A 21,748-nucleotide genomic window follows, 5' to 3' on the forward strand; every position below is an offset into this window, starting at 1 on the left:
ACTCACCTGTACATGGCCTGGCTTCCCATTCTTGTTCTGGACACTGTAGGAGATTCTCGGGTTCTTGAGCTAAAACGGCACGAGAGCGCACCTGCACGGAACCGAAGCCCAAATCGTCCCCGCTGATACAGCTCAGTTGACACAGGCTCCACACGGTCCAATCCGTCAGGTAACACTCGCCTACAGAACACAGAGACGCTTGTAATGGCTGATTCATTAAAGGACCAGTGTATAGAATTTAGCGACATCTAGCGGTGAGGTTGTGAATTGCAACCAAAGGCTCACGTCACCCCTCCCTGACACACGACTAAGATGACATTTTTACTTCTTTGCTGAAGCAGGTAACATATTTACAAAACGCGTTCTGTAGAGCAGGTTGTTTGTTTAGGGCTACTGTAGAAACAACATGGCGGATTCCCTGTAAGGGGACCTGTGGTGTATGTAGATAGAAATAACTCATTCTAAGGTAATAAAAACATAACGCTTCATTAGGTAAGGTCTTTATACACTAAGACAAAGTTATGTATATTATATTGCTTTTCTGTCAATAGAGCCTCCAAAAAATTACACAGCATGTTTAAGTGCTTTAATTAAGGCGGAGTCAAGACAAAGCACAGTCTCCGCCCCCACTCCCCCGGATTTCCATGCCATATCATAACTTTCTCCACAAAGTTAAACAAGTTGAAGTTTTTGCAAAGTTTTTTTCCCCACAGCTAACTGTTTTAGCTGAAGGAGTTTTGAGTTTTTGTCAAGAATATTAAGAACGCTTAAAACTCAAATCCCATTTTTTTATTTTATGTGTTTGGTCTCAAGGGTTTTCCATAGAACTAGGTCAGTCTGTCCTACTCTAACATCAATGCTGATTTGTGAATATATCCTAGAATATTAATTATTCGTTAAGTTGTCCTTCTATAACGCCATAATCCTGGCATTATTATCAGAGCCCTTGTGCAAAGGAAATGCCAGAAGCTTCTCTCCAGTGTGCTTGTAATCCTAGGAACGAATACACACGTGCAAATGTGTGCGTGAGGTAAAGAGACAGAAGAAGACATTGCGAAAGCGCAGCGGTAGGTCACAGCTGGATCGGGGTGATCGGGGTGAAACAGTTTGTGCCTGAGTTCTAAGCTTTGAAAATAAAAATTGACGGGGTCAAAGGTCAGAGTAGGATGACTTTCTGAAAAAAAAATGCTGGTGTATCATTATTGTCACTACCCCATTGTACAAAACTCCATCGCTCTACTCTTCTATCAATCAAAACATGTCAAATGTTGTCCTTATATCTGTCACTCACACTTTCTGAAACGAGACGACTGTGTGAACAGAACGCCTGTTGTTTTGTTCCAATAAAACTGAGGTAAAATAACTCTTGACAGGAAGTCTGAAATGAGGTAATACAGGAAGCAGCACTGAATTGCACTACAGACGGCTGTATGATGCAATACTGCGGCATATGAGGTTGTTGAAATGTAGCCGTGTGATATCCCAGGGAATATTTTTCACAGCATCTCATAAAAGCCTTGCCGTCTTTTATGCCAAAGTAGGTCTGTCTGATTTAAAAGCGAGCTGCCAGAAAGAGCAACACAAGCTTGTAAACTCGCTTTAATGCACTCCCACAGGCTAGCGTTGAGTTGTTTGGATGCTTTGATGCATGAGCTAGGTAATCTGAGGTAAATTTTAACTTGCCGTAGAAAGACCGAACACAGCATTTAATTTAGAAGTTATCAGTTTACGTTAAAGTTGTTGAGGATTCACATCAGTGTGGTACAGTTTCAGTCAGTACAGCGGTAGCTGTTACCTGGGCAGGGTACTGTGCAAGACTCCTCCAGGATGATCTGCTTGTCTCCATCCACCGTTTGCTCTAGATCACCACACAGTTCCTCATCCACCATACTGCCCAGATCCCTCCCCGAACCATCAGACACGAAGCAGGAGATGTTCCTGAAGCGCAATCCGTCTCCACACTGTGCACCCTAAACAAACAGATAAAAAGACTGTGGTAAAAGATGAAACTTTGTAGAACTTATACACGACACAGATTTGACTAAAAACTGAAAACTGTTTATGCGCTTTAGCCGTTCATTTATATAACCGAGTTTTGGAGGCCTGAAAATGCAAACTCTTGGAAATGGGTTTCAAAGTACTATTTTTTAAAAACAACGCCACCATGGCCACTGTGTAAACTACAAAAATTCTCACTTGAAAACTGTGATGTCATGCCCATTACGTGTTTCTTTACACAGTGACATCGCCAACTACTGGCCTGGCATGTTTAAGTCATCTTTGCAGATAGGTGTGAATGCAAGACAGGGATTTTGACAACATGGCTGTCAGTACGCAAAACGTTTGCTGGTGTCTTCCTACCCAACTTTATCAGAAAAACGTGTTGGTTAATCAGCTTTCTTTTGTGAACGATTTGGCTATGCCGGTCCACCAAAACCAGCTTGAACCAGAGCAGACACTCATGCGGGCCTAGGCTGGTATTTCAGCAAGTTCTGGGAATGAGCAGGGATGGAGTCCTGTTTTGATGCAACACAGTGCTTTCCATCATGCTCTGCACTGTCAGCTCCCAACGTTATTTTTTCATTCCTGCTGAAAGTGTCTTAAATCATAAGGCACAAGTGAGAGGCAATGCTGCATGAGACTGCTGAGGGATGTCACAGACTTGGAGACAGGCAGCGGAGAACAAAGAGCAGAGTCAATATCTGCTCACATTCTCCTCAGTGATGGAGGCATGTAGTGTAGGGGGCGGGGGGAGAAGAGAGAGAGAGAGAGAGAGAGAGAGAGAGGCTGTGTCTTGTGTCTGTTGTCTTTAATTAAACCTCCCATTGGGCCCTAAAAGCCAGACAGACAGAAGGGAAGATGACAGCAGAAATGCTCCAGAAAGGGCAAAGCTAGAGTGTGTTCTAAATATACCTAAACATTCCTGCGGATGACATGAACGCTGTTGGTTTGCTGAAGGGATGTGTGCCTCAGGTAAGATGAAACCTTGTAAAAATGTCATGCCAAATAGAGAATCAAGTGCTTGTTGTTAGGGCAAGATCTTAAAATATCTCTAAAATGCAGGTTTGTATTGCTTTGCGTTACTAAAGAAAAGTGAGAAATGCACCTCAGATTTGCAAGGTGACCAAGCGCTGTATCTCCAGCTGTAGCAGGGTTTCACAGGACAGGGTTTCCACTGTTCCAGCTGTGAGGAACATGGTCGTCCATCTCCCTGAGAGGCCTGGATCACGTTTCTTCTTCTCCAGAGCTTTCCTATGATAAAGACAGACTTACAATCACACATTTGGCAGAAGTTTTGTCTCTAAACTGACTTGTATGTATTCCCTGAGAAACAAAGCCATGAAGCTGGTGTTAAATCAGGTGAGCTACAGAAGGTGTTGCAGTCTAACATGACATTCAAGTTTTAAAGTCATTGTGAAAATAAAATGGACAACTCTAATTTTTTTATGGAATATTAAAGTGTTTTATAAATGACTTATCTGTGATGTATTTTTTTTCATGTACCTCATGATCTTTAAAGTCCCAGTGAAATAAAAAATTACAATGCCTATTTTTTCATGAAATATTGCAGCGTTTATTGTAAATAGTTTATCAATGTAGGTCATTCTCTTTTAAAAATTTGTGTGCCCTCATAATCTTTAGTTAAAATCTGCAAATGCACTTCTTTCTTGTAATGACTATACATCTTAAATGACGTATGTTAGACTGCTTGGGCGGAGCATCCGTTAACTCTTCCCCTTCAACTGTCAGTCTGCTGCCAGTTCCATTTCAAAATGCAACGCCTGTTTTTATACATCCAATCAGAGAAAGACGAAATCCACGCCCACTATTTTTCTAATTAGACATTCCATTTCACTCTGAAATGTGTCAAAATATGGAAGTAAAAACGATTGCAACATCCGGTTCACAGGAACTTTAATCACTTCTCTTTACTTCCTGTCACGAGAATTTTTGTGAGGGCGGGGCTATCGGAGAATCACTTCTTCCCGTGAAAAGATAGTAGCGATTAGCAATTAGCACTTGACAACGATCCAATTAGTTCTCCATGGACAAAATCAGGTCCCGTCCAAATTTTTTTTCTCATTTCAGAAGCCGTTTTACTTGGATATACTTCACGATACGGAAACGAAGACAATTGTTTTTTTTCCGTTTCATGCCGACTTTAAAACATTTGATGCTTCAAGATTTAATATTTTATTTGTATAATACACAGTTATAAACATAAACAGTTGGGGACAAAAATATTAGCCCCCTTGGTAAATATGAGCAAAGAATGCTGTGAAAACAAATCTGCAGTATTTCTCCTTTTAATCTTTTATTTTTTTAAATGCAATGTTTCAATTGAAGTAAAACAATTTAAAGTAGGGGGTAATCACATTATGAAATAAATGTTTTTCTCTAACATACACTGGCCACAATTATTAGCCCCCTTCATTTAATTCGTTTTGCTACCTTTATTTGCAAGAAAAACAGATCTGAGTCTTCTCTTATAATGTCCGATGAGGTTGAAGAATACATGACAAGTGATCTTAGACTATTCCACCATACAGAATTTCTCCAGATCCTTCAAATGTTGGTGCTGCCTCTTCTTCAGTTCATCCCACTCATTTTCAATAGTGTTCAGTTTAGGGAATTGAAATGACTATGGCAGGATCTTGACTTTGTGCTCAGTGAGTCATTTTTTTGTTGATTTGAATGTTTGTTTTGAACCAATGTGCTGATGGAAGATCTAACCACGACCCATTATAAGATTTCTAGCAGAGCAAGTCAGGTTTTGATTTTTTTATCTGTTGGTATTTAATATAATCCATGATGCCATGTATCTGAACAAGATGTACAGAACCTCTGATATAAAATGCGGTCCATAACAATGAAGTTACGGCAGTATATTTAAATGTGGACACGGGGCACTTTTTTATCCCTGTGTGCACAAAACTTATCTTGTGTTCTTGCTGCCAAAATTTCATATGGCCATAGAACCCAGTCTTGGTTGAAGTTCCAGTATGGCAAATTAATATGGTGGAGTTTATTTTTGCATGAGAGCAGAAGATTGGTTTCTTGAACAGTGTCCCAAACAACTTGGTGATGGAGGTGCAGTTTTCCTTTATTTTTATTAAATGCTTTCTGTCCCCAAAATTAAACAAATTTCTGCAATTCTCCATCTGTGGTCTTTGGAGAGTCTTTGGCCACTCAAATAATTCTTCTCCTCACTGTGCATTGACAATATAGACACACATTCTCTTTCACGCAGATTTGCAACATCTCCAGTTGATTAAAACTTCATGCTCATTGCCCTGATGTTGGAAATTAGAATTGTTATTGTTTTAACTATTTCTTTAAAGCTTCTTTCTATTTTGTGTATCTCAAAAATCGTTTGTTGCCCATCAGATCTATATTCTTTGGTTTTACCCATTGTGATGAATGATTAAGGGGGTTTGGGCTTTGTGTTACTTAATATTTATTCTCCTGTGCAAAAATAAGTAATGACTGAACATCATCATGTTTCTAGTCACCTTGGTGTGCTAAGAAATCAATCAATGAAAATATACTTGAGAGATGTTTCACTCGTAAGAATTTCTGGGGGGGCTAATAATTGTGGCCTGAGTGTATTACAGAAAAAAACATTTATTTTATAATGTGATTTTCCCCCACTTTCAATTGTTTTATTTCAATGAAACATTGGATTTTTGTGAATTTTTAAAATAAAAGATCAAAAGGAGAAACACTGCAGATTTGTTTTCACAGCATACTTTGCTCATATTTACCAAGGGGGATAATATTTTTGTCCCCAACTGTACAAACCATAAACAAAGTTATCCCGGTAAGAAAATATATACATAAAAAACTACACTAAAATATATAATTAAACTAAAAATATAAATATATAAAAAATATAAAAAGACATAGTATATATTTTTTTAATAAGAAATGAAAAATGTTATTTTCAATTCACTCAAACATTGAAAGCCCAACGCCCTTGTTTTCCTCAGGCTCCTTATATGTACTATGACGGTTATTTTGCGCTCTAACCTCCATCAGAATGACCTGAGGAATGAAATAAGGGCTTTTACCGTAAGTGAATCTTCTCGCGTTACACGCGCACCATCTCAGGTAACTCAATCCTTCCCCTAAGGAGAACCAAAAATGTGTGACCTAAAATTATTCCTTTTCTGTGGAGTAATGTTCCTTCCCTTCTGTGAATAACTTAATCTGCCAGGCATTTTCAAGCCTACTTCCAGGCCCGGAAACCACTTTGAATATTCATCTCTCTCTCTCTCTCTCTCTCTCTCTCTTGATTTTCTTAAATCGATTCCCCGGGGTTGTAAAGAGGGATGGAGAGAAATAGAGTGCGGAGTCTTTCAGGCAGAAGGCATCCAGCTGTTTAAGACTGGCGCCCAGGGGACGGTTGCCATAAAACTCTGTCAATTAGTCAGGAAGCCTAGTGGGAAATGCACAAGCAAGAATCAACCACACCCTTTTCTTACCAGAATGCATATTTCGCATGGCGACGGTAAAACAAAGAACTAAATACAAAAACCATTATAAAGCTTGAGAATTACTAGATGAAATTACAATGTATATTCACCTGCTTAAAACACACAAACTTGGAATTACAATAAGTGTATCTAAGTTTTCATAACAGCATACTGTTAACTTAAAATATAGACCAATGACTACATGACTTTTAAATAGCGTCCACTAACTCGAACCACTAAATGGCTCTTGTCGCCTGTGCACCTCTGCATATGTCTTCTGGCAAAGGTCACCAAGCCCTCTGTGTTGTTTTTAACAGACATAAAATTACCATCCAAGGAAGAAAATGGCCTCCGCACTGGCGGGCGAACGGTATACACTACCTGTTATTATGAAAACAAGTTGGATGCACACAAGCTCACATGGCACAGTGAGGCACTTAATGTTCAGCATGATCACAGCCCGGTCCCCGGCCGGCGCGCTGCCCGAAGCTAGTTGTACCACATGCAATTCATCTTTGCCGCAGCCTGCCGTGATGGCCTTTCCCCCGGAGAAGCCTCTGTGAAGCTCCCTGCTTTCCAACAACCACAAACCAAATCAACTCCCAAGCTCTTTGTTTCTTCTTTTTATATGCCGACTTCTATTGGGAAAACTCTACACACACAAGCGCTTGCTAGGCTTTGTGTGGGTTTCTAGCCGTAGGGATTGCTCATATCCACGTTTGTTCTGTTTCTCTCTTCTTTTTCATCCTTTTCTGCATGTTTGTCATTTCTCTACTGGTGGCTACGGTGCAAACAATGTGTGACTGGTAAGTGACGGGTTTAGGTTTGATACCGAGTGAGTCCATTTGAGTTTTTTTTGTGCCAAAAAAATCTGCATTGTAGGATAAGACTATGCATTTCGTTTTTGGCTCTGCGTACTATGGTTGCCTTTAAAACATAAATCGTTGAATATGCTCTATAAAGCATATGAATGTCCTTCCTTATAGTAACATTGAACGTACTTCCTGGATGTCTTGATTGACAGGAGTCCAATTATCCAATTAGCAGTAACTATCCAATCTGTCGTTGCATTTTCTGACTTGAATTCTGTTTCCGGATTTGTTGATGTGTTTTATGTTTTGTCAGTTTGTTTTTAGATTTGATATTGTGTTTTCAGACTGTAATTTCGAAATTGATCAGATTTGTTATTAGTTTTGCGATTTGTTGTTTTGGACTTCATGGCCACGGTTTCTTACAATTGCATTGCTGTATTTGTTTGGCTTGTTTGACAAAATAAACAAATAAACCCAAGCTTGATTCCCGAGTCCTTTGCATTCATGTTGGCTATTCCACGCACAAGCATGAAGACAATTTTTTTCTGTTAGGAGCTACAGATTACCTTCTGATTCTCTATCTCTGTGAGAATCCCCCGCCTGGGGAGAGATTAAAGATGGTACAATGAACTAAGCCAGTATAGGTTTCACAAAGCAGCAGGGTTTGGTCTATCAGTTGCTGGCCATTGGCTTTCAAAGACCTTGTGTAGTGGTCTCAAAGGCCCGGAGCACACAAACATAATGGCCCCCTAATCAATCGTGGTAGCAGATGGAATTACACCGAAGGACATCATTATCCTCTGTTCAAACACTGGTTTTGGACGATAACACGATTGCTCTCGCACCATACATTTTTTCAGTGGTTTCAGCCAATGCTCTGGTAATTCTACAAGACAGCTAAAAGCTCAGCGTAATTCCCCAAAACCTGCAATTTGAGGAACCAGTCACAGTAGCTGACATCAAAGACTAACGTTTTGGACCGCGAGACCCAACAGCCCTCCCGAGGCTTTTGAAATTGTCTGATGGAGGCTGTCAAACTAATTCTAACCGGGACTGCTGAGAGTGTGAATTAACCAAGCCGGACAAATTTAATCACTCTGAACCTGTAAAATGTTGAGTATGTGTTGGCTCGTATCCAACAAGCAGAGCTTTAGTGTCTTGAGGTGTTAGTCTACCTGCAAGACCACAGGTGTGGGAGCATTCGGACCAAGACGACCAATCAGACAGCTGGCAGTTGACGGGGCACTCGACCACACAGGAAGCGTTCATCTGCCATTTCTTCTCAAGACCAAGCTACCATAACAGAAAATACATTTAGTTAGATATATACTGTACGGGAGAGAGTGGAGCGTAAACACAGCTTGAGATAAAAGACCATTAGTGTCATTTATCCATATATAAAAATTAGTGAAATGATGTATTCATGCACTATACAAAGTCAATTTTGTATATATACAATTTGACTTGAATCTCCATTTTACATATTTTTATTCATAAATCATTACTATAGGTCACTCTTGATGATTTTCTGTGGATTTTGCAAATATTTAACCAAAAGAAAGTATTAAAGAGAGCTTGTTAACATTGAAAACAAAGTATTTCATGAATTTTTTAAAAATCGTTTTTTTCATTTCTTGTAAAGTGGCAGCGACGATTTGTAACTACTGTAATTTCATGTAGATAAATATTGTAAGGTGAAACAATATTACCGCACCTCCTCACAAAACTTGAGGTCCACTGACTTGCCATCACTGCGAACACAGTCCAGCATGCGTGTTTTGAATCCAACCCCACACACAGCTCTGTCGCTCAGCTGACACGTGCTCCAGTCTGGATGTGTAATATTATAAACAAAAATGATTATCCATAACATTTAACAGAACACTTCTAAGCATTTCATAGTTTATAAGCCAGCAAATCAGATCTGAGTGATTCCTGTAGGGAATCAATATTCTAGCGTATATTATATTAACAATTTGATCATATTTATTGTATGTTCATTTTATTAAATGATGAACAATTCGTGAATGGGTGGTGTTTAGTGAAGTAACTGGTAACCCAAATTAATACTGGCTAGACATACGTTTAACTTCCTATGTTATTTCTTTTGCTTGTTATCTGCAGCGACTATTCTTTTCGGATGTGTACCAGAAGTTAAGTTTGGGCCACAGAAGCTTTGAAACCATCTATACAGTATTTATCAATAGTTACCTGTAATATTATAGGAGTAATGGTAGCAGTTTGTGTTTAGGATGCATGTTTCCCTTTCTGTAGTTGAAGGACACTGTTTCCCATCATCCCCGGGTTGACGTATAGGGCTGGCGGCTCTCTGCCTTGTACTGTTCATGTTACACGGCTTCAATAAAAAATATAGAGCTTGATGATAAAATGAACAACAAAACAAACAAACAATCTATTCAGTGAAAGAAAGGACGTCTTCAAATGTTCAGCATATGCACGCTGGATGAATTTTGCCTTTGTATTTTCTTTGCCGTTGTAGATGTTGGCAGGAAAATAAATTCCTGCATTTTCTCAGCAGGGATACTCTCGGTATCCATGGCAATTAGCTTTCCTTGCAGTTCGGTGGCAGCACGCCGGGAAATCACACTGAGAGAGACACGAGAAAACCCCCCACGCCACTACCACCCCTGAGAGAATCCTCAAAATGGCCCGTAAACACTTATGCCACTGCTGACTGTTTAATGTGCGAGCTCACTACCCACCGGCAAGATGAAGCGCTCCAAGAAACCAACCACCACCATAATCTAAACCTATTACCCTCACCGCTTTTTCTCTTCTGTATTTACAGATAGCCGGTTTACTGCTGACCAAGAAATAAACAGCGTTCGAATGGCCCAGCTGCTGCCTCTCAAATCCTTCTAAATAGGAAATGATAAATGCCAATTCTGGCATAAACCCTCCAAGGGTTCAAGGCCAATCCAAGGGTTTAAAGGAACCCAAAGATGGAGCTCACCCAAAAATAAAAAGTCTTGAATCATTCACTCTCCATCATGTCATTCCAAACCTGCATGACTTAATGTTTGAACATTACTTTCGCAGAGCACAAAAAAGTTATTTTGAAGAATGGTGGTAACCAAACAACGCTGGCCCCCATTGACTTCCACTGTATGGACACAAAACCAGAGACATTTCTCAAACGATCTTCTTTTGTGTTCCACAGAAGAAAGAAAGCCATACATGTTTAGAATGTCTTGAGTCGAATAATTATAAGAATTTTAAGGTGAACTATCCCTTTAAGTTCCAGACAAAGGCGTTCAGGGCACATGTGCATTGAAAAACGTTAAAATCCGAGTAAAGTGACCCTAAAAAATGTGTTCTGAGTTTGTCACACAACAGAAAAGTGTGTTATTAACCACCCAGCCAAATGCGAATGGAGAAAAAAACATCCAAGTAAATAAAATAAGTTATCAATATCTTGGACAAATAAGCAGGACTTCTCAAACGCTGGGGGCGTGTCCGCTGTTGGCGCTGAAACCACGCCCACTCGATTTATTCAACCTGAGTCTCCAGCCCGGTAGGCTGTATGTGAATTATATGAATACGTGATATGGGGAGGGGCCATGCATGCTCGGACGCTCCGTTGCGTCATCGATCCCCCGTTTTAGCCCCGCCCAAAAAATCCTGTACAGAGAATTGGTGAAAAACTGTTTAACGGTTTAACTCCACAATTCAGTACTACATACTTTTGAGTCTTTGTAATGTGTTTCAGCAATACATTTCTAACATCTATTATGTGTTTAGAAACAATTCTCAGAATTCTCTTTACCCGGACTTTAAGCTCAGCCTCATCATAAGCACCATACTGTGTGAAAAATTAAAACAGGGCTGAATTACCCATTACAACACTTTGGGGGGCAGTAGGATTGTGTGCTAAATCACACATTAGAGTTCACAGGCATGTAACTGATCAATGTGTTTTCTCACCAGTGAACATCGACTCCAAGGAATCCAGTCCATAAGAACACAATCCTCTGGACAGGGAAGCTTGCTCTCTCTGGCTCCAAGAGGCATCTCCTCGGGATCACACAGATAGTCCTCCACAGGGTCTGAAGGCCCATCCACAGTGTTTTGCATGCACCTTTACATACATAAAACAAATAATCTGTTACAAAGATTTTATTAAACTAACATGAACTTCCTAGAGAACAGCATGTTTAAATATGTCTTACCTGATTTTTCTCGTCTGTACACCTTCCCCGCAGTTCTCCTTCAGATCGACATTACTGACCTTCCAGACGCTCCACGGTTCAGCCACCCAAACATACTGACTACAGTCACTCAGACACGGCACCACTTCATACACCTGAAGAGACAACACAAAGATTACAACAGGGCTATAGAAATGACTAGGAAGTTGAGTTTTTGTTGATTAAACATTACAGTTTAAGAGGTTTGATTTGCAGTGAGAATAGCATATATTTCTGCATATAGAAACTTTAAGACCACTTTGGTAGTGAACTGAATGAATGTGCAATGAATTCGCAACAGTTAACGCCCAGTTTCTCCTTTGAGCAAACCAGTTAGGACTACTGTTTGAACATCACATCACCTAATTAATATTCATGAGAAATACAATATAATATAACAGTTATCAGAATGTTTCTGAATCCTTGGGTTACTGCATGCAGAAGACATATATTTATTAAGATCTTGGGTTAAAATGATGTAAACATATTTGTATTCATTAATAAGCAAAACTTATTATGAGAAGTGAAAGTATGACTTGTAATAATTTAAATAAATACTTTTAAAACTAATAATGATAAAAATATTTTTTATAGATATTTACCTGGGCCTGTGGCAGGATGCCCCCGATGGTGAGATCAAAAGAACATGGAAAATAAAGATGGTAGATCTTTGAAAGCTTTGCAAATACACATTGTGTTAATTTTACAATCTTAAAAAAATCATAATGCTGTGATGTAGAACACATTATCCCATGATATTAACATATAAGCAGGCTTATTTCTGTGCATTAATGAAACGTAATTCTGTTTGTTCTTTTGATTAAGTATTTATAACAGCCTGCTAATGAATCATTAAAACAAGACAAGCACTTATCCGACACCATTAAGGGTCTATAAATGAATGTAGATCTTCTACATACTGTACCTGGTTAACATGGTCAAGTTTAGGGCAGGGTCTTCCACCGTTATACGGTTTCTCTCGAAGCCACTTTGATCGTACTTTCACCCCACTGCCGCATGATTTGCTGCAGCGTGACCAGTTTGACCACTCGCTGAGTTTACAGTCAGACGGGCAGGGAATGATACAGGCTTCTTCAATGTACCCTGTAAAAGTGCAATTGAATTAATTTGTGTATCTACAGTATAATAAGTCAAACCAGTTCAAAAATATAATTAATTTAATTATAATTAAGTTCATTTGATATTAACAATTCAGTTGGTTGTATTTTATTTTACTGTTTGTGTAGTGCTAAAAAACGGATACAGGAAGTGCTTCATATTTGGGTTGTGTAAATGGTCTATAGGAACATATCTCTGCTGTCATTCTGAAACCTTGTATCTTCATATTTCGTGATTTTTTTTGCCATAAATCATTATTATTAGTCACCCTTTATGTTTGTCACTGGGTTTAGCAAAAACTAATATTACTACTATTACAAACTACTTGTCACATTTGACAACACAGTATTTAACCATTTAAAAAAAGAATTGCTGAAAAACAGCTCATTTAAACATTAAAGGTTTTGAAAGGACAGCAATGACATTCAAAAAGAGGGGGCGGAGTCTCAATTGTGATGCACTGCTCCTATAAATATAATTTTCACGAAATACTGAAAATCTGACTGAAAACTATAGTTTATAGTAGAACAAAAACGTTATTGGAGATTGGTGTTGAAAAAGCAGCGACGGGAGAGATATTTTGTAATTAAATCAAAAGATCACCCACATAACAAAGTAACAAATTCAATAACAAAAATTGTCAGAGCTTGCAGAAAGACACAAAAAGACCATTTCTGGTTGCTGGTTATGATGTCAAAGCACACAGTAAGAAATCTCATTTGCTCCCTGGCTGATCCTGACATTTGCCTTGACATCCTGTCTATGGACAAATGGGAAGCCTAAATTACTTCTGCCTTCTAGGAACGAAAGGCGCTTGTTAAAAAGAATGAATACAGTGCAGTGGTCTCAACTGAACTCATTGATCCATTAAAGCATCACATGCATTACTCAGGAAAATACAGATAATAATTTATTATATTGATAATTATACATGGAAGTCATTTTTCCATGTGTTTAACTAGAAGTAGATAACTCTTAGTTAAAAGCTATTATCACTCAACTCGTTCTCATTGGAGATGAACTTTCAGATATTTTGTTTGTGTTATAATCATGGAATTAATACAAGTGGGATCATACCATTTGTGTGACAATTGATCACAAAAATTGTCAAAGCCTTAAAACACGCAATTCCCATAATTGCTATTATTTAGAAGACAATTTATGGTCAAATTTGATAAACGTGACAACCCTACCTGTGACCGGCTGAAAGTATCAATATTTTTTTGTGGTTGACTACTAAATTTTTCAGCAAACGGTAAAAGATACAAAGTGAACGTAAAAAATGATAATGGCTTATTTTCCCTTGTTTCTCGGTCTTCCACAGTTTGTGCCTTAAAATAAAAAATCCTATATACGCAAATACACACGTAAAAAAATGTCATCATCTAATACTAACTGTATCCACTTGCACTTTTGAACCCAGTGCTATATAAGAAACATCTCTTCCCATAGATGGATTGAAAACACACTAAATCCCCACTAACAAATCGCCTCGGGCAACACATCAATCTGACAGTTTCACAAAACAGAACCATACTTCAAATTGTGCAGAGTTGGGCATCTGACTGGAGTGAGGGATGTCTCAGAGGCGGCAGGAAGAGAAGGAAGGGAGAGAGAGTGAGCGAGAGAGAAATGCCCTGCCTCCGTCAGCACACCATCACACCAGTGATGCCAAGTCTTTGAGCGTCTCAGAGGCCTCAAGCTGAGCACGTACAATCCATACTAGGAGATCGTGACTCTTAAAGACATAGTTCTTAACGTCACTGAGCTACTGCGTGGCCCAAAACATTGCCCGCGCTTTGATCTAGTGCTGTAGTTTTCCGCAGCCTAATCTTGTGTTGAGTGGAAGGGATTGCTAAATGCTCCTTTCTGAGCTCCTTTGCTTTTGGAGGTTTGTGAGAGGTCCCCGAGCAGAATTAGACGATGAACACTGTTGCAGAGCACTCCATATTTTCAACATTGATTTTGTTTTGACCATCAGTAGGTGTGACGCATACGTAAGATCTTTACTGTCTTAATTCAAGGATTGATTTTAACATGCATTGTGTTCGAATATCTTTCTTAAAGTGATAGTTCACCAGAAAAATACAAATTCTGTCATCATTTACTCACCTTCCTATCATTTCAAACCTGTTTGACTTTCTTTCTTCCGCAGAACACAAAAGAAGATATTTTGAAGAATGTCGTTAACTGGCCCCCATTCACTTGCATTGGTTTTGTGTCTATACAGTAGAAGTGAATGGGGGGCAGTGCTGTTTGGTTACCAACTGTCTTCAAAATATCTTCGTTTGTGTTCTGCGGAAGAAAGAAAGTCATACAGGTTCGAAATGACAAGAGGGTGAGTAAATGATGACAGAATTTTCATTTTTCAGTGAACTATCACTTAAATACCCCAAATGGTCAATAATGAATGTCAATAAAACAAAACCATGTGTAATTTTTCCCATGCATAAACAAACCAAACGTAACTGCATGACCAAAAAGTGTAAACACTGATGTCTGTCAACCCACCGTGACTGTTGCAGCGTGATGTCTCCACGAGTCGGTTGTCTTGGTCATAACACACCATAGCTTGATACCGGTAGCCCTGGCCACATTCCTTGATATCACCTTGTACTTTCATCCCCAAAAGCCCCTCTACACGTCCACCCTCGGGCAGTATGCAGTCCGACCAGTTTCCCACAGGCTGGGCGTTGTACTTGTTGCACGGGCAGTACTGCGTCTCGCTTAGAGGGTATATCTGTGTGTTTTTACATTGTTCCCTTTTTTTGCTTTTACCTGAGGGCATAAATCATATCAACACAGTTGTTTAGAAAGGTGAAGTTCAAAGTCACAGCATCAAATAATGCAGTTTATTTTATTTTCATTTGTTTTATAATGGTTAATAAAAATTCAAAGTAATAAAATTCAAAGTCCTGCATTGCTATCTCGCTCTTTTGTAATTTGAAGTCTTTCTGCTAACAAAGAATTAATACCCATTCAAACAGAGTATGGTCTAATTCCATGTAAACATTATAGTTTTAGTAAGGGCAGTGTTTGGGACACACAATGTGTTTTGTAACCTTCTAAATCACCAACTGATCTCCTCACAGAACTTTACAATAAAGGTTAAGTCACATTCCTGCCTCAGGTGAGATTCAATCACATGTCTCATTGATGCCATTTAGCTCAAGTCTTTGTATCAGATAAGGTTTATTTAAAGGGCAGGTCATCCAAAAAAAATGTCTTTATCCATTCCAAACTTGTATGAGTTTCTTTCTTCTCCAGAACACAAAAGAAGATTCAACCAAACACCAACGTTCAAAAACTAAACAACATTGGCCCACATACTTCCATTGTATGAACAAAAAGACATTTCTCAAAATATCTTCTTTTGTGTTCCACAGAAGAAAGAAACATGTTTTGAATGATTATGAGGGTGAATAAATTATGAAAGATTTTTTTTTGTAGATTAACTTTGCCTTTTAATTAATCTCTACCATTGTAAAATGATTTACACATCAAGTTAAAATATTTATTTTGATGCTGTATTGTAGTAATATACAGCTGCGGAAAAAAATAAGAGAATATTTCAAAATTATTTTCTGAATTATATTTATAAGTATGTGTTTAGTTAAAATGATCATATTTGTTTCATTCTGTGAACTACTAACAATATTTCTCCCAAATTTCAAACATAAATATTGTTTCTATTTGCATTTATTTGCAGAAAATGAAAACTGGAGAAACAGGTCAAAATAACAGAAAAGATGCTCTGTATTTTTTAGACCTCAAATACTTCAAAGAAAACAAGTTCATATTCACTTTTGAGCAATATAACAGTCATTTTGTACATGTATTTAGATAAAGTTTACAAATTTATCTTTCTATGTGATAGCCTGGATTTTTTTCATGTGTCTTGTCATGCTGTCAGTCTTTCACATTGCTGTTGAACGACTTTATATCACTCCTGAGGTTTGATTTTGTTGAAATTCAACAAACATTGGACTGAAATGACCACAATACATCTAGAAATGCTGATGAAATGTCCAGAACCAGAGCTTACCAACAAGCATCCTTTTCCTGGACCGAACACCTACACAATCAGCTGCACATGATGAGAATTTGGACCAGCTGGTTAGCTGGCAGTCATCTTGACACGGAAGTTGACATGACTGAGTGAGCTGAGGCATAGGACCAGCAAACTTCAGACACGCCGCTACATCTGATGCTCCACCATCCACCTTCTTACAAGAGACAGCTGAAAACGAAAAAAGAAAGATTAGAAATGGAACTAAACTCACAATAAGAAAAATACCATCCGCTAACAAAACTCTTCATTTCAATGGCTGACGGTGATGAGGATCAGCCTTCTCTCACCAATAAAGTCGCAGATATTGAATAAAGATAAGCATCTTGTGATGGATTACACGAGAGGGCAGTTTAATGCCTATTGACTCGAGCCGAACGGATCCAGACGCATTTTGTTGAATCAGTGTGAAAGCAACTGTATTGGATTGCTTCTTCAGCCGTGTCTGTGTGCTGCGGGATACTATTACGAGTAATGGTCGCTAATGCAGGCTGTGCTGTAAAGTGCTGCTTATCTTGATATCTATTGACCATCTTTGCGTTGTGGTTATAATGTAAGTCTGTGAAACATTTACAGACGATCTTCTGGCATTTTCTTTTGAGTCATATCCACTTTTGTGAGACAGTTCATGGGTCATCCATGATGGGAAATTTCTCCTTTTTGCGTCCTCAATTTTCCAAAAATGTAAACCTTCCCATATAATCAGACTTTGGGCGTTTTCACACATAAGGGTTTGTTTCGGAACCTGGTGCGTTTTCTCTCTTGGTTCGGTTCATTTAGTCATATGTGAACACAGCAATCACGCTAGGATCCGCCACAAAACAATCGGGTCTCGGCCCGATTGCAAACGAACTCTGGAGCGGTTCGCTAGACATGTGAAAGCCATCCGACCCAACGAACCAGACTGTATCACAATGTATGATGGGTAATTACGTAAAGTTGCATGATGCAAAAGGGATTGTTTTGCTAATAGAGCCCTGTAACAATGTTCACAGTAAGGAAGGAAGGAGGCGGGAACCTGCAAATGTTAAACCAAACTTTTAATAAAATAAACAAACAACAAAATGAAAGTAAAGTGCTGACAGCTCCCTCACGGTCGACTGCCGGCCACACAAACATAATAAAACATAACATAAAATCCAGGCCTGGTTCTCTCTCGTCCTTCTCCTCCTTTTATTCTTCCCGAGCTCCGCCGTGAGAGACGCGAGACCGGTGCAACGCGCAGCTGACGCTCATTATCACTCGCGTTACCGGCCGGAAAATAAACAGATGCGCTCTGACCAATCGAAGGAGAGTTTACACGCACGTGACTTTTATTAACAAAGTTTGGTCCGTTTGGAAATATTGCCTTGTGAATGTGAACCGAACTAAAATAAATTGCAATATTGTAGCGATTTAACCCCCGGTTTCGGAACAAAGCAATCGATACACAGGTGTGAAAACGCCCTTTCAGAACTATTCCAGTAAATAAACCTCGATTAGAGATGCTCATCGCCTCGTGGCAACATTCACAGTCTGCAAGCCTATAATCAAAGAATCTCATCTTTCATTTTCAAGTATATTTTTATTCATTCCACAGTAGTAGGCCAGCGTTAAAACCCCTAAAGTATTTATGGTGAGAGTTGGAGCAAAAGGTTAATCTTTCGACTACTTCAGAGAGCTTCTGAATCATTTAGTTGCATCTGAAGGCATTTACACAGTGATTAATGTTATTTGTAAAGAGCCTGCAGAAGAGCTTTGATGCCAATTCTCAGTTACAGATCACATTTTCACCAATCTCATGCATTTACAACACGTAAACGCATCTCCCCAGCTGCGATGAGAAGCAAAGCATCTACAAAGTAGTTTTGACAAACATCATTGAAAGATGTAGCATCTTTTAAGCAGTTATTAACCTCTTGCTTGTAGTCCTGGTCCACAGGTCTCCTGAGCTCCGGGGCTGTCCTGCCGAACGCTCCATGGCACCAGCTGACACCTTCTCCACTTGTGAGTTTTCCACCTGCGGAACAGATTTAATTTCAAGTTATTGAGAGCTTTTTATAACATTTTTATAATAAAGTGTGTGTATCCTACATTGGCATGACTTCAGGAATTAGATTTTGAGGTAAGTTAAATTATTAAGGGTTATTAAATGGTATGATGGATTATAATTGTTCATAATGTTTGTTGTAATACATTAAATGTTGTTCTACAGAATTATAACCAAAATAAAAATGCGAAGTGTAACAATGAATTGATAAGTGGTATAATGCATAAACTGTAGTTACAATTATTCATGAGACAATATAAGGTGCATTACAAGGCATAATTAAAACATAAAACTACTTTTATAATGCGGTATACATATATGCTTTAAGTTAAGTGTTACCGATTTTGACGTTATGTTTACCTGTAGCCTGGACAAACAGAGGCAGCATCACATTCCTTTTCCTGGAAGAGAACTTCTGGACAGTCCTGGCCTCCATTAGCTGGAAGCTGAATTATGATGCGTTTCCTGGATTGCTTCTTTTTGATGGTACCACCTAAATACGCTAGAGAAGATGAACAGAAAATATAAAACAGTAACACATAAACAGAGAATTGTAGAGAGCATCGAATCAGCACATTAGGGCTGAAATACACTACAAGACTTTTGCTCAGATTTTCAGTCTGGACTTGTTTTGAAAAGTCTGTGACAGTCTGCAGATTTGATCAGTTAGTGTGTTTCTATCCGAAACTTTCAAAAAAGTGTATGATGTCTAGTTTTAAAAAAATCTTTTCAGATTCCAAAAATCTTGTAGTGTATTCCAGCCATTAGTTTCTGCATGACTGTGTTACAGTTAACAAGGTTTGCAGCCGACCTCAGCCTTAATACTTCGGAAATGGCAGTGCCATCTGCTTTGTGGATTAATGAGTACAATATTAGACTCTATTTAGAAATGATAAAAACGAAACCACGATGCACAGATGTTCTCTTTCAAATAAACTCGTTAGAGTGATTCATACTCTCAAGTTTTTCACTAGGCAAAGACATTGACAAACATGTGCGTCTCGTTCTGGATTATTTGTTTTCATTTTGTAGCACTGAGCCACTTTGCTTCCTCAAATGAAAATTTTATGGCGCAGAGGTTGCTCTGTTGTTGCTCAGGGAAAAGGGAATAGAAAAGCACAGATCACTTTGGACGTGATGAGAAATTTCATATCGAGTTTATACTGGAATTTGATTTTTGATTGTAGATTATCTTGGCAAAACTGAGCAGTTTGTGACACTGCACAGATCTCTTCTGAAACTCTTAGAGAGACGTGGGATTTCTGGGTTATATATGCATGAGCTACAACTGAGAACAAGGAGACTTTAGGAAACTCTCTGTGTTCTTTAAAGGACTTTCTTTCTTCCGCAGAACACAAAAGAAGACATTTTGAAGAAAGTTGGTAACTGAACAGTGCCAGCACTCATTCATTCACTGGGTGCCGGTTACCAACTTTCTTCGAAATATCTTCTTTTGTGTTCTGCGGAAGAAATTAAGTCATACAGGTTTAAAATGACAAGAGGGTGGGTAAATGATTATATATTTGCCTGTGGGTTGCTTTCTAAAAAAAAAAAACAGGTCAAACCACATACATTTCAATATAATCAGCTACAGAAGAAAACAAAGGCAAAAAAACAAGTGCAGGATAAAACATGCCCAATACAGTATCTCTCAAGCTGATGCTCTTTCAAAGGCATTACAATATTTCAAACACGCTCAAGTGTGACATTCACAGTTATAAATGGTTTTAACAAGCAATTGCAATGCAGCACAAGTTCGCCTTATATAACAAATTGCTCTGATATTGGCTGCTTATTATAATATTTGTTCTGGTTCCTATAGACTGGGTTGCCAAGCAACAATGCATCTTTATTGTGTTCATAATGTGGGAACAAAAAAATCTAATGGAAAGTACAATACAAAAAAAGTAGTCAAGTCAACAAAATACTACAGCACAAAGAACTATAAACTTTCCTTTGGATTATAATTTATATTCTTCAGTTGATGAAAAAAGATAAAGAACTGCACGAAAAATGTGGAATATGCCTACATTAATGCAATAAATTAAACATTGAGTCATTTATCCAGCTGTACTTCAAGTTTGTTTTAAGAAGCAGAACAGCACCTGTATGGCATGCGGTGGGGCAGGGGGTCCAGTCGCTGTATGGAGTGACGATACAGTCTCTCTTACAGGGCAGGAGACATGGTCTTACTGTGTCTGGACGTAGGCTCTCGGGACACCTACACAAACACAACAAAACAGGCACATGCTTATCCTAAACCAAACACTGAAAATAAGGTTTAGATTTGAAACAAGAAATAATATGAAACATAATGAGGAACTATTTAGGAATGTGCACTATTCCTAGGTGGCTAGTATCCGAACAAGCACAGCCGTATTAACTTCTTTGTACAAGACCATGATTTTCCAAGCTTTTATCATACAAGATGTTATTTGAAACATTCGCAAATGATGTTGGCGTGAGGTTTTGTATGCATCAAAGTACATGCCACAACAAGTGCATACTGGAATAAAAAGAAAAAAGGGGACATGCCAAACCAAAATTCATTTTTAGTTATTTAATTTCAATACAATTGTTTTTATTAATTCAATTAGTGAATCAGTCAATTAAATTAAATGCAAGAATGCAAAATATTTTTCTTTTCAAAAAGAATAGTGGATGTATACAGTAGGATGCCTTGAACATATGACATTTCCTATTCACACCGCCATGTCATTCCTGTCCCTTTCACACAAAATCCCCATCTTATGATGATCAGCATGCAGCCCGTGTCTGCAAATCTGCGTGCGTATGTGAACATGTAGATTAGCGGGCAAAGCCCAGCGCATGAATAACCCCTGGTAGAAAGAAAGTGTGCCTCATTGCCATTTCCAGCATGGGGTCCCTGAGCCAGACATCTTGTTTTTACAGTCACTGACAGAACAATGCAGCTATTAAACAAAATAAATAAACACATTCCCACCCCATTTGACGCCTTGCGGGGAAGACCGGATCTATCTACCTTAAATACCGGATGAGAGAAAACCGCGTTT

The 21,748-nt window shown here is 38.6% G+C and overlaps 1 protein-coding gene across 1 annotated transcript in view; it reads right to left on the minus strand.

Moving 5' to 3' along the window:
* The window catches only part of thsd7aa (thrombospondin, type I, domain containing 7Aa), a 104,280-nt gene that overhangs the window by 11,534 nt on the left and 70,998 nt on the right, over nucleotides 1–21,748 (minus strand). Inside the window, exons 9-22 of the mRNA XM_057355119.1 lie at nucleotides 20,819–20,934; nucleotides 19,074–19,206; nucleotides 18,580–18,683; nucleotides 16,661–16,855; nucleotides 15,127–15,393; nucleotides 12,422–12,600; nucleotides 11,479–11,612; nucleotides 11,234–11,387; nucleotides 9,500–9,644; nucleotides 9,003–9,118; nucleotides 8,464–8,581; nucleotides 3,107–3,252; nucleotides 1,796–1,970; nucleotides 7–180 (exon numbers count right to left, since the gene is read on the minus strand). Coding sequence (XP_057211102.1) covers nucleotides 7–180; nucleotides 1,796–1,970; nucleotides 3,107–3,252; nucleotides 8,464–8,581; nucleotides 9,003–9,118; nucleotides 9,500–9,644; nucleotides 11,234–11,387; nucleotides 11,479–11,612; nucleotides 12,422–12,600; nucleotides 15,127–15,393; nucleotides 16,661–16,855; nucleotides 18,580–18,683; nucleotides 19,074–19,206; nucleotides 20,819–20,934 — 2,156 coding nt within the window. The remainder of the gene's footprint in view (nucleotides 1–6; nucleotides 181–1,795; nucleotides 1,971–3,106; nucleotides 3,253–8,463; nucleotides 8,582–9,002; nucleotides 9,119–9,499; nucleotides 9,645–11,233; nucleotides 11,388–11,478; nucleotides 11,613–12,421; nucleotides 12,601–15,126; nucleotides 15,394–16,660; nucleotides 16,856–18,579; nucleotides 18,684–19,073; nucleotides 19,207–20,818; nucleotides 20,935–21,748) is intronic.

The sequence above is a fragment of the Triplophysa rosa genome, linkage group LG16 (assembly GCF_024868665.1).
Source record: "Triplophysa rosa linkage group LG16, Trosa_1v2, whole genome shotgun sequence".
Taxonomy (NCBI): domain Eukaryota; kingdom Metazoa; phylum Chordata; class Actinopteri; order Cypriniformes; family Nemacheilidae; genus Triplophysa; species Triplophysa rosa.